The sequence below is a fragment of the Vidua chalybeata genome, chromosome 6 (assembly GCF_026979565.1).
Source record: "Vidua chalybeata isolate OUT-0048 chromosome 6, bVidCha1 merged haplotype, whole genome shotgun sequence".
Classification (NCBI taxonomy): domain Eukaryota; kingdom Metazoa; phylum Chordata; class Aves; order Passeriformes; family Viduidae; genus Vidua; species Vidua chalybeata.
This window is the reverse complement of record NC_071535.1, coordinates 10,894,552-10,907,714: the sequence shown is the minus strand read 5'-3', so window position 1 is coordinate 10,907,714 and position 13,163 is coordinate 10,894,552. Positions and strand designations below refer to the sequence as shown.

Below are 13,163 nucleotides of genomic sequence, written 5' to 3'. Positions count from 1 at the left end.
TGGAATAACTAAAGCAATTATACCATTTCAATGTGTATTTCCCCCAGCTTTCAAAGCCCTCATGAAGCACAGCAATGCAACATATGAACTTCAAGAGGGAGTCTATAAAGCAGAAATTCATTAAGTTTGACCTTTCTCTTTAAATGTTACACATAATAGAAATGAAACACACCAGTGGTGCTGTATTGTATGATGCACATTCATTCTCTGCTGCACAAACTTCAGTCAGTGATTATTACCCAGACAGGTAAATTTGCTGCTCAAGGTAGAGATCCTGTGCCATCAGATTGTGCACCTGTGCTCCCACTCTGTTCTGCACAATGTTCACTTGACTCTCACCAGCCATGAGACAGGGAGCAGCGAATTCTGTTGACAAACATTTACCATTATCAATGACAGCAACAAGCCTGGAATGAAGGTGACTCTCCTACTGCCTATCTTTGCTTTGTGACCACGGTCATGTCTGCAACCAGGGAGGCAGAGAAGAAGCTGACCCCAAACTGACCATTCCCAGAGACACCAGCACAAGCCACATTCCTACAGAAGCTCCTCTGCTGGACCTTGCAGTAGTCATGGGATCAGCTTTGGTCATTCTGTGCCTGAATCCGTGATGGTCAGAATGCAATTGTGCTTGTCAGGCCCGTCATTCCCAGAATCCAACTTGTTAGGATCAGTCACAGCCTCAAGTCTCATTCTGTCCAGGGATCACACAGAAGGCTTGAGCATTCTCAGGGTTACAGTTAAGAATCCAGACAGTGTTTTACTGGCTGAGTCACATTAATAGCAGATTACTTGCAACCAATGATTTTCTAACTACCTCCCTCAGAAAGTTTTTCTTGCTGGAATGGAAAGTGTTGATGAGCAGTTATTTCTGCATGGAAGGCAAGAGTCATCTTCTCTTCATCCATGGGCTGATCTTCATTTTGCACAGACTCGGTGTTAATAAGCATACACAGAGTTGAAACGACACTGCATGTACACCCACACATACACTTGACAGTAGCACATATGTTCTTAAACTGAAAAAATATAAATAATTTGTCTTGAGAGCATAGGGCAGAGAAATTTAATTATTGTTTCAGATGTATCATTAATAATCCAGTATACATTTCAGATTTTTCACTTTTCCCTCGTTTCTTACTTAAGATTTAAGATAACAGGATGAATAATTGTTTAATTAAGAGTAAATTCTTAGGCTTTTTAATAAAGTCATGTTAGACTGTATTATAAAGTAAGAAAAGTCATCACAGGATTTGATTTATTTTCACAAATTAATTTTGCTTGTACATTCTGGGACATCCCAGAGATAAAATTTTGCAGTTATGACAAAATAACGAACACAAGATTTTCACTCTCCTTTAGCTGAAACACTACCTCAGCAGGAATACTCTGAGGTAACTCTTTAATTTTAACAATAAGCTTGAAAGTTCTCTGGGGAATAAGAGATAGTGGCTTAGTTGGTATAATGGTGAGACTAACACAGATTTGTTTATAGTCCCTTCAATTCAGAACAACACTGCAAGGAAATACATTTTGTTGAATGGACATGTTATAGTGTAAAGTCCCTTCTCTTGATCATTTAACAGAAACCAAGTCTGAAGCCACCTAAAGATGTATATTTCCTCCTTAAGATAGGCTATTATTTCCTGTTCCTATTTAAGTTCTTCTTAAACAACCCACTTTATTCACCTCTCATGAAAAAAGACTGCAAGGCCCTTGTGTCTGGCTACTAGCTGTTTTTATTTTGCCCAAATTCTCTCCCGTCACAGCTGTGGGAAGGAAAGTAGACAGAAGAAATAGAATCAATTATAATTTAAACTGACTAGAAATACTATGATGAGATTATGTTTGAATTTTCCAATGGGAAGTGATGGGAAGAAACAGCCTGTAGCCACATTTCAGCTTACATTAGAAGAGCAACTAATCTTCATCAGCTAAGTCTGGCAGTAAAAGAATCATTGTCATCACTCATCTTTCTACAGAATTAGTGTAGGTAACCTTCAAGCCACCAAAAAATAAAATTAAAAAAAAAATTAAAAATCAGCCTATCTCTTGGTTTAGACACGTAGCAGAAGGAGAGTAGAGAGAAACTGAACAAGACTCCTTAGGCATGGAGCAAGTCAAGGCAGCCATGGAGAGTGTCTTATTCTGACCTACCATATATCAAAGGCTGACAGGGTTTGCTAACCCATGGACTAGAGGCAAGCAGCCTCCTTGTTTCTTGTTTAGAAACTAACATCATGATCCTGCACTTAAAAAGAATTTAATAAAAATTTATTTTTACATAAGGTAAGTAAAATGCTTCCTACTCAAAACAGTGTGGATTCATATTGATATTGCACAAAAATAAATTATAATGTTAATGGTAACCCTTCAGAATGATGGAGTGTTTGAGGTTGGGAGGAACCTGTGGAGGTCACCTCATCTCTCTCTGCTCAAGCAGGGCCACCTGGAGCAGGTTGCTCATTACTGTGTCCACTAACAGCTGCTCTGAAATGAACTAATTGATGGGTGACATCCCTTTGCAATTACAGAAAGTGGACCACAGCCCTCCCAGAAAAACACTGAAAGGTAAAGCCTCTAAGGGAGCAATTGGCTCAGCCCTGGCACACGTGGCCTTGGCTCGAACAGCACCAAGGATAAGAAATGGCAGATTTCCTGGGAATGGGGGTGACTCAGGTGCACTGATGGGCTGTGCATGTTTCTGGATGCAAATGAAGACAGTAACACCCTGACTTGTGAGAATAATCCATTCAAGCAAAAGGGAAGCTTATGAACCATGGTACTGCCATGCTAATGAGGATTCCTCCTGGGTGTTTGTGCCCTGTGCAGTGGGCAAAGGGAGGTCTACGTGCAAGCCCTCCCACCCACCCACCTAAGATCTGGGACATGAGAGTGCAGCATCAGGTCTGTCCTGTTTGCAATGCTGTTAGAACTCACCAGATGGGGCTAATACAGCAAATATAAATATTCTCTATAGGAGTCATATTGAACAAATATATAGAGATAGGTAGAGAGAGCTATATATATTTGTGTGTATGGCACAGGAGTTTTAACCTTATAAAAGTTGTTTGGTTTCTTTTTTTTAAGTTAACCCCTTCCAGAAGTCCATTATTTTTAATAGATACTTTGTTAAATTAATTTTCCATGACTCATATGTTTAACTATTCAACCATTCTCTCCCACCCCACAAACCTATAGCTGTCTCAGGAAATCTGTTGGTTGGATCAGGTTTGCTTATTTTTAACTTTTTAAAAACTCTAAACAACTATAAAACCACATATATAAACATTGGAGGTTTATGTTGAGATCAATTCCTAATTATTATGCTTTTACCTATGTTTAAATAAGTGAAAGTTGTTTATAAATGTGCACAGCTTTCCCTTATCTTTTGGTACACTGATGCAGAGATTGAGCCTGTCACATAAGTCCATCCCCCAGATTTATTTTCCTGTAGAGATTCAACATATTTAGACATCACAGTAGAGTTTTAGTTGGTTGATTAAAAAAAAAAAAAAGGAAATACCTGTATGCCAGTGCATATTATCAAACATCCTCATCTGTGTCAAATCACTGAATCAGGAAGTTAGTATTTGAAAAATGGAAGTAATTGCCTGTGAAAGATGTCAGACTGGTGCTCTCTGTTTTTTACCATGCCTATAAGAAGCAATTCTATCATTTTTACAATTGAAAATGAGGAAAATACGTGAAGATTTAATACGCATCCACCCTATATTTGATTTTAGCTTGTTATACCTACTCATGAAAAGAAAAATGACAGTGAACAAACAGACTTCAGATGGGATTTAACTCAACCAACAGATCAGCTATTGGGAAATGACATAAATCTTGTTAAACCTAGCACTTGGCCTTAGAAGGATGGCGGCTAAAGACAAGGAATGTAACAGGAATGTGCATATTTGATTACATGATTGAGAAGTGCTTGTTATATAAGAACAATATTGTATGAAGTGCATAACAATGATAGTTTCAGATAAACCAGAAAAGCAGGAACCCAAGAGCCTCCTCTGCACAGGTAATCTTCTAAATCACACCTTTCTTTAGTAACACCATCCCTTGCTTTATGTATGCAGCAAGAGAAAGTGAGGAGAGAGAAACTGAACAAGTCCCATTAGGCATTGAGAAAGTCAGACTTACATTTAGACAGGCACTTAGACTGCTGAAAGTCTGAGTGATGATAATTTTTTATGAGGAATTAAATTTTGTGTGTGATGAAATTACAATGTAATGATGTAAGAGTATATATGTCACAATAATACCCTTTCTCCTCAGCCAGCCTGCCTTGTAGATGACAAAACCCCAATCATAAAAAAGCTATCCCCACTTTGATGGAAAATACTGTACTGGTAAATTTTATCTACAAGTTTGTACATAATCTTCCTATATATGAGTAAGGTCTGGATACCAGATGGATGGAAAAGACATGTGAATTTAACTTATGCCCTTCTAGACTTGCAAATGAAAATCAGTGACCACATGACCATAATGAAGCCAGCACATAATGATGACCAGAATGGAGCCAGCACATAATTCAGGGAAATAAGCTCTCCTTTTTTAAATGTGCAATGATTCAACCAGCACTGAATGAACAGCCAGTGCTGTGCAGTATCCAGAGCTCCCATGCTTCAGTGAGCTTATGGAAAAACTCATAAAAATTCCCATTAGATGATCATTTATCTAAAGTGTCAATGCTCCATCTAAAACAATTTAGAGACAGTCATTCCAGCCATGGAAATGAAATTATGCTTGTGACACTGATGGAGAATCTCCTCCTATGACTGGACAGAAAGCAGATAGCCATGCTTTTTCTGAAGCTCTCTGCAACCTCTGAGATGTGAGAAAGGTGATAAAGGAATGAAGAATGTGCTAACAAGTTTTCAGTTCCTCTTTGTGTAATACACCAAAGCAACAGAGAAAGCTCTCACCATCAGCTAGGTAGATGACCTGGGGGAGACTGAAGAACCTGGCGTAAACCTAAGATATACATGCACATACCTGTCTTATGTGCAAAATGTTCAGAGGCTCCTGAATCTATCTGGTCACCTTTAAAACTCAGACACTTTTTTTTTTTTTTTTTTTTTTTTAAATACTGGTAATACTTCCCTTTCCTTGACTGTTAAAGTCTGTTCTTTCCAAGGACATCTTTCTCAGCTTTCCTTATTTCTTGTTCTGCTTAGGAACTCCTAAATCACACATTGGCAGCCACTTTTCTTGCATGGATGACTGTTAACTCACTGTTGCTCACACCAAAGGCAGGTTGCTTGGCTGACCTGCAAGACTCATCAATAACCAACCATGCATTATTGTAACTCGATAACCACAAGTTTCCCAATGAAAACCAGCTGAGTGAAACAGCCAGTTCTGATGAAAGAGAAAATAATTTTGAAACACCTGTTTGCTAAATCTATTGTTTCTTGAATTACAAACATGCGAGGGTCTACTGCAGACCACGCTTCAGGAGTGTTCCAGTTTTGTGAGAAATTTAGTTGCTGCTTCTCGCCAACAATCAGACCTTATTTATTCACAGGTTGTCATTCCTCAGCTGATTACAGCAATACTGTATATATGGACAATATGTCTTCCCTATTTAGGGAGTTTTGAGAAGTACATAATGCTGCAGCACAACTTAGAAACACAAGTTATTTGTAGTGTATCATACCAATCTCTCCAGCTTTCCATAAAATTTAAATTAAATTCAATATCTCTGTCTTATCTTCAGAGAACATAATTTCCAGGACAACTACAGTTCCAAGATAATAACTGTTGTTGACAAGAACAGCACTCCTGGCTATGGAGGCAAGGTACTCTTTTCAGAAGACAGCTCACAGAGACCTGATTGCAAACAGCAGAATGAAGTTTTCCAAAGACACTACAGAGTTCAGCCATCATCCTATCCCAGCTACAAAGCAGACTCATTTTACCTTGCCTCCTTCAATCCAAGTATCTGTTTTTAAGAGTACCCATTTGTTTCTCAGTAATTAACCCCCACACTATGAAAACAAAATGTTTCACAGCTCTTGCTCCTCTGTGGAGAGATACAAGTATAAACAACACGTAATATGTTCTAGGAGAGCAGAAACTTCCTTGGTAACACCCTTTCACTTCGTAACACATAATGCATTACCTCACACATTTAATGTTAAATGTATGCGGCGGTTAAGAAGAGATTCCTAGTGCAAATAAGCAGCAATGAAACTATGCCAAACTATAATTTCTCATTATTAAAGCAAGTTAAATGTACTTTAAAGACCATGTAAATACTTGGAAATATATTTCCTTTTTCTTCTCCCCATATTAAATGGAACTTTCATACCATCCTCTCACCAGCACCAACTTTTGCCTAGTTCAGATGTGTCCCTTACATGTCTGTGTATCTCTGTTAGTAACTCACACACATTCAAAAGTTGTTAAAATTTAACACATTGCAGAGCTTTTGACTCTCTTGACTCTTAAGCCAGTCAGACCAAATGCCTAAATTGTTTTGGGCATCAGAAGTCCCAGAAAGACTTGACAGACCTGCTATGGTTGACAGACAGTGCAGAGATATGGTCTCCTGATTTCTGCAGCATAAACTGCAGGCAGTGCATGCTGGAATAGACAGTTTCCCTGATGGAAACTGGGTGTAATCACCCTCCCCCTTTTTTTTTTTTTTTTTTTTTTTTTTGTCTCAGGAAAGCTGGTAAAAGTTAATACCAGTTGTTGCACTTTCGGGGAAGTAACAGACAGTATTCAAATTCAAGCACAGGAAAGTTTTGTTCATAACTGTACTTGCATTGCAGGTTCTTCATGTCCAGTAAAAGCACTATTAATATTAGATTCTGAAAAGTTGCAGGACCAATTTATGCCCTGAATAAAGCAATCTCAAAGGACCACACTATTTTATTACTGTTAGTGAATTTTGCTCATGTCTGTTTTCCAATTTGCCAAAACAATTTGCAAAAGGTAAAGGCAAATACAGCAGTGATTGTGACTGACTTCAGTTTATTTGTTGTGTGGTGCATACAAAACACCTCATTTGGGGTGTCCTCCTGGGATCATTTCAGAACTATCATCCTTGGTTAGCTTGAAACAGAAGAATTTTCAAGTGGTACAAGGAATTTTTTTTCATAAGACTTAGCTCTGTAATCTCTTTTTCTCCTAGTATTTGATGAGCATTGTTGATGGGTTGTACAATAGTGTTCTTGTGACTTGCAGCTGTGTTTTTCAAATGAATATTTGTCTTGGATTCTCCGTGGAATCTCTCAGCAGCTTTTATTGATGTTACTTGTAAATGTTAAACACTACATCAATTCTTTGACTTTCTGCACCATCATGTACTGCTGATAACCAGGTACTTGTTAACTTTGTTTATTCTTTGGATCACACTCATTCCATCAGTGACAGATTGCCTGTTGTGGTGTCAGTACAATTTGCATTCCACACAGTCCCTCTACCAAAGTTGCCTGCTTTCTTCTTCAGAGTGATCCATCCTGTGTTGTCAGTGGGTAATGAATAAGACATACTGAGTATGCCTGCTTGGAGCAACACTTTTTTTTTTTCAATTTTGTTGTTGTTACATCCTTATCTGTTTTGAGTATTACTACTTAGAGATCCTTGCTGTTCCTGCTCTTCTTTGATAATTCTTTGGTGAAAGAAAATATTCTGTCTCTCTGGAAGTCCATTAATGAAATTTCTTTATGAAACAATCACTTTTAACATGATTTAAAAAAAAATGCAGGGCTGCTTACCTACTTTATGTGCTTTTAGGAGGTCATCAATACCATCTGGCAGGACTGGCTGATAAGCTGACAAGATCTATTGGTCATTATTGATTGGCTTTATCTTAAGAATTTCAAGCAAGTCTTCTATACTTGGCCTTTTAGAAGTCTAATCATCTGTACTTGTTCAGATATTCACCCAGATACATACTCTGTTCTGGAGATCCTTGGCTGTTTCAGGTCTCTTAGCTATCTTTTACTAATATTTTGATGGTCAGCAGCAAGACAGTATTCAGCTAAAACAAAATCTCTTTGAACTAAATTGACTTGAAACTAAATCCCTTTAACCCCCTGCAGTCTGGAAGACTGAGTGGACCTCTTCAGCTGAGCTGATGTAATGGAAAGAAGGAAGGTCCTGCTGTCCATTCCCTTAAGCAGACAGTGTTTTTCATTTAACCATATTCATTTCACATTTGCAAGGAGTTTAGTTGTCAATCCATTTACCTTTCAGAAATGGCTCCTCATGAGGTCAGGAGAGCACTGTGGCTGGTACAGGAAGGAGTAGCAGCAGATAGTCACAGTGCAGAAAGAAGAGAGCAGGACAATGCTTTTGGTAGCAGTCACATTAGAGCCACACAGCTACAGCAGAAAACAATATCTTGAAAGTGTGTTTTTTTGTTATAGCATAAGGTATTCTAATTCTGTGCTGCTTATCTCCCCCTGGTCGAACACAACTCCTTCCTTATTTTGGCTTCAGCAGTTCTGTGGTGAGTTGAATCAACCTGGTTGCTGATCAACACTTTGCTTACCTGAGAACTCATAATTTCTGTGTGTGTGTGTTAACTTTCAGGTGGATCTGACTCACCCTTTGGTTGCATGATTACTAGAACTTATGCAAGGCAGGTAATGGAAATACCTGTAGAGGAGGGGCCAAAACCTTTTTTTCCCAGCTGGAGATCAGTCTTAGATCAGTTTGAGTCAGTCATGAGGCTGTAGTCAGATAAACTCTTAAAGCTGAAACTGCTGTCAGAAAAAACAGTCCTGCCTCCCTGCCCAGTGAATACAATCCTTCCCAATCCTGTGCCACATCCATCTGATATTGATCTGGTTCACCATGCAACACAGCTGGCAGTATGGCTGCAGGATGATCAGAACAATGAGGTGAGCGATTTGATAACCAGTCTTTCAGGTTCACACCTCAGGCCAACTCCCAGGCCTGGCCCCGCCTGCAGCAGGTTGGAGGCTGGTGCAGAGCTGGAGGGATGGAGGTACCATCTCCATCAGGGGCACCCTGAGCTTGGCATGAAGTGTCAAAGTACAGCTGCACACCTGGATTTGCTGTCCCTAAACTCAGGCTCTCACAGCAAGAACCTCACCAGGCTTCCAGGCACTGGCAAGTACTCTGTGGGCAAAGCTGGCCAGGGCCATGGCAAATGAGCCAATGGAGATGGCCAGGGCTGTGATGTGAGTGGGAGCTCCCACCTGGGAGCCATTGCCCCAAAACCAGTGCTGCACATGGACACCTCCTGGCTCTGATCTGGCACTTCCAGCAGCGGGGAATCACTTCACCCCATGCTGTGCTGGCACTGATGCTCAGGTCCAGGTGGCAGGTCCCTTTGGGCACACAAAACCCCTGCTCATGACCCACTCCCCACCCTCACTCCCATCCCCCAGAGCAGCTGCCCCGTGGAGCCACCATGCTGGGTGACCCTGCTGAGGCCACATCTGCAGTGCTGTGTCCAGTTGTGGGCTCTGCAGCACAAGACAGACGTGGAGCTCCTGGACTGGGCCCAGTGGAGCTACAAAAATGATTAAAGGACTGGAGCATCTCTCTTATGAAGAAAGGCTGATGGAGCTGGGCCTGTCCTGCGTTGAAAAAAGTTGACTGAGTGGGGACCTCATCAACGTGTATGAATATCTTAAGGAGGGGTATCAGAGGATGGAGCCAGGCTCTTCTCGGTGGTGCCACGGGCAGAAACTGATGCACAGAAGCTCCACACGAACGTAGGGAAGAATTTGTTTACTGTGCACACTCTGGAACAGGCTGCCCGGAGAGGGTGTGGAGTCCCGCTCACTGGAGACATCCAGGAGCGCTCCGGACGCAGGCCTGCTCTGCGGGATGACCCTGCCGGGCACGCTGTCCCTCCCGCACGGTGTCCCCCGGGCCTGACCCCTCGGGCGCGCCGCGACTCCCGCCCCAGGCCCCGCCCCGCCCACAAGCCCCGCCCCTTTCCACGCCCTCCGGGCGCGCGGGCCCGGCGCGCGCGCAGTCGCGCGGTAAACAGGCCCCGCCGGCCCCGCCTCCTCGCGTCGCCCCCGCGCGCAGGGGCCGCGCGCGCGCCGGCGGCTGCGCAGTGTCGGCACATCCGGGCACTGGGGCAGGATGAGCGCTCCTTTCCAAGATGGCGGCGGAGGGAGGTGGGAAGGAGATGAACGAGATTAAGACCCAGTTCACCACCCGGGAGGGGCTGTACAAGCTGCTGAGCCACTCGGAGTACAGCCGGCCTAACCGCGTGCCCTTCAACTCGCAGGGCTCCAACCCCGTCCGCGTCTCCTTCGTCAACGTCAACGACCAGAGCGGCAACGGGGACCGGCTCTGCTTCAATGTGGGCCGGGAGCTCTACTTCTACATCTACAAGGGGGTCCGCAAGGTACCGGGGCTCCCCCGCCGGGATGGGGCGGGGAGTGGCGGGGGCTCCGCGCCGCCCGCCCGCCGGGTTGCGGGAGCCGCGGGGCCGCGCCGGGGGCGGGGGACCGAGGCCGGGCTGCCCCTCCCTCGCTGTCCCCCCTCCCCGCCGCCGTGGGGCCCGGCTCCTCGGCTCCGGCCGATCTCCCGGTTAACCGGGTAGCGGCTGGGGAGGGGGAGAGCAGGCCTGGGGCGAGGGCGGTGTGAGGGCATCGGCGCCGGGTCGGTGCTCGGGGCTGCTCCAGATACGGTGTCACCGGCGGGAGTTGTGTGTGTGGGCCCTGTGCAGGGATTCTGCGGTCCCTTGGGCGCTCCTTGTGCGGGAATGAGGGTTGGCTTTCCCTCCCTGGGCCTCCTTCACCTGCTGCTTCAGGTCAGAATTTGCTGGACACGCTAATGCCTGTTGTGATTATGGTGGTGTCAAATCCCTGCTTCCAGGATCTTCCTAGCTTTGGCTGCATGGCTAAAGCATTCGGTGCAGTTTTAGGCCTTTTGTTATGACTTAGGAGTGTGGGTTGGTTTTAGAATTGTTTCTAAATGGGAGTGGTGCAGTGAGATGAGTCTTAAATATCAGATAATTGACAGAGAGAAAGTTGCTTTTGCAGGATAGAAAGATTGATGTACTTGAGAGAGAGACTCCTTGCTTGTCATTATTGGATGCAGGACAGTGCATGCATTTGATCTCTCAGGTCACCATATTTATGAACAAACCCTTGATTTTACAGGATTGAGAGAACAATTCAGAATTTGCCGTGCTAGGTGAACACACGTCACTCCTAATAGATATAAACACAGATATAATGAATGTCAGCTTTCTGTTTTGTTTCAAATAGTGGGTGTTTGTTATTTTACATGCTTGGGTCTCAGCTGCCATCATGTGATCACCTTGAAATCTTCCTGCTTTTAGCTCACCATTCAGCATGGGATGAGGGCACAGAGAGCTAGAGACTCACATGAGGCTGTGCAGGAAGCTTGTGGATGAGCAAGGGATTATACCTGAATCTGCTGTGTCCCAGGGGAGTGCCCCCAGCACTCCTCCTTTCTATAAAATGTCGGCAGCAGCAGGAGTTTAAAGTCTACGTGGTAGTTTGTTGACTGTGACCTTACAGATCTGATATGTCTTGTATAATTATATGTGAAAGTGTGTCTGTGTATTTAGTTTCACCTTCTAATGAATTTTAATAATCTAGGTATGTTTCAAATAATTCTTGGACAATGGCTTCTTTAAGCATATAAAGAAGCATATACCTTTACAAGGTATCCTGTGGAGCAGTATCTCTGAAAATCTACATCCTAAATTGTTGCCGTGTTTGGGTCCTGCTATGTTTGTTTTTTCCATGCAAAGTAGCTGCAGAGTTCTCTCAGCTCACAGAGCAGGCCTTTATGTAGTTTAGTAATGGTACATGTGATTCTTGCAAGTTCTCTTAGTCATCTCTTGCCACACTTCTGACAAATAAAAATCTAAAGGCTGCAACTTCGTTGACAATAAGGAATGGAATAATTATATCGAATTACAAAAGTCTTCTTGAGCTGGGTATTTGGCTGTTTGGTATTTGGATTTTTTAGATGCTAAAAGCTACTGGTATGATATACAGTAACTGAGAAACTTGAGTTTGTGAACTTGTGAGCTCTGAGGCATTTATACCTGTGACAGTGTGAAATATTTTTTTCTCTGAATAGAGTAAAATATACACATTGTTAGGACAGAATTAATCTCAATGACCTTTTACAGTATTAACTATGTAAAACAATACTGTATATTCTACATGTATAGTACTTCAGTAAAGTGAACCTAAAGGAAGAGCTGAAATAGATTGACTCACTCTAAGGAAAATGCTTTAAATGAGAATGGGAAGATGGTCTGGCTTAAATCTGCAATACTTGCTGCTTTGGAATTTATTTTGGAACTTCAGTTGGAAGTAACTGTTTTGTCTGTGTATGAAAGTGAATCAGGAACAGGCTGACAGCCTGTCAACTGATCATGTGAACTTTTCAGAATCAAAAGTTCTATCTTGTGGCTGTCATAAAAGGGAGAGAGCTGTTGTTACTTAAATGGACAAGATGCAATTCTGCCTTAAACTGGGCAGACGATCACATTCTGTGTTCCTTCCTGTTCCTGGGATCAGGATGGGGGAGAGGGATTTGATCTGTTTAAGACCAACCTATTTGTGCTCCTTGGCATAATGCAGGTGCTGATAACTTCAGTTTTACCTGTTAGTTCGTAATTATTTATGTATCCCTTAAAAATTTTCCCTGATTACTTTAAGATCATGATTTTCATTCTGGCTAAGTCATATTGGAGTATTGAGTTGAATTTAATGGTGCTGTGCTGTGTGAATATATCAACTGTGATTTTGTCTTTTTATTTTTTTCTTGTTTTTCCCTTTTTTTTTAAAGATTATTTTAATACTTCTTTTCTTGATAGGAAAATGTTATATTTTTCCTAAAATGAATGAAAGAACCACGAGGACTGTATTTTAATAGCTGTGTCTGTTGGGTACTGAGATAATTCAGTAATCCGTTGCAGATCAGTACACATTAAGGAAAAGTAACACTTAAGCCATGAGTGACACCTAAAAATAAATAACCTAATATTGAGTCAAAGATACCCCTTGGAAGGATATTTCTTGACATCAATAATGCTAATCTTTCTTCTTTTAGTTTCCCTTAAATCCTAAATGCTTCGTGTCTGCTATATCTGGTTTGTAAGTCACCTTTTTACATGAACTGCTGATGTGTGTGTTGTCTTAGGAGATTTA

General features: G+C 42.2%; 1 protein-coding gene across 13 annotated transcripts in view; it reads left to right on the top strand.

Annotated features, from left to right (window-relative positions):
* The first annotated feature begins 10,060 nt into the window (after positions 1–10,060).
* The window catches only part of WDR20 (WD repeat domain 20), a 55,730-nt gene continuing 52,627 nt past the window's right edge, over positions 10,061–13,163 (top strand). For 7 of the 13 annotated variants that reach the window (XR_008431635.1, XR_008431633.1, XR_008431634.1 and 4 more), the window contains exon 1: positions 10,064–10,369. Coding sequence is in view for 5 of the 13 variants with exons in the window: in XM_053946600.1 (XP_053802575.1) it covers positions 10,121–10,369 (249 nt within the window). In the remaining 8 variants the exon portion in view is untranslated. Of the gene's footprint in view, positions 10,370–13,163 lie in introns of all 13 variants that reach the window. The other 6 variants (XR_008431637.1, XM_053946603.1, XM_053946602.1 and 3 more) reach the window with 2 other exon arrangements.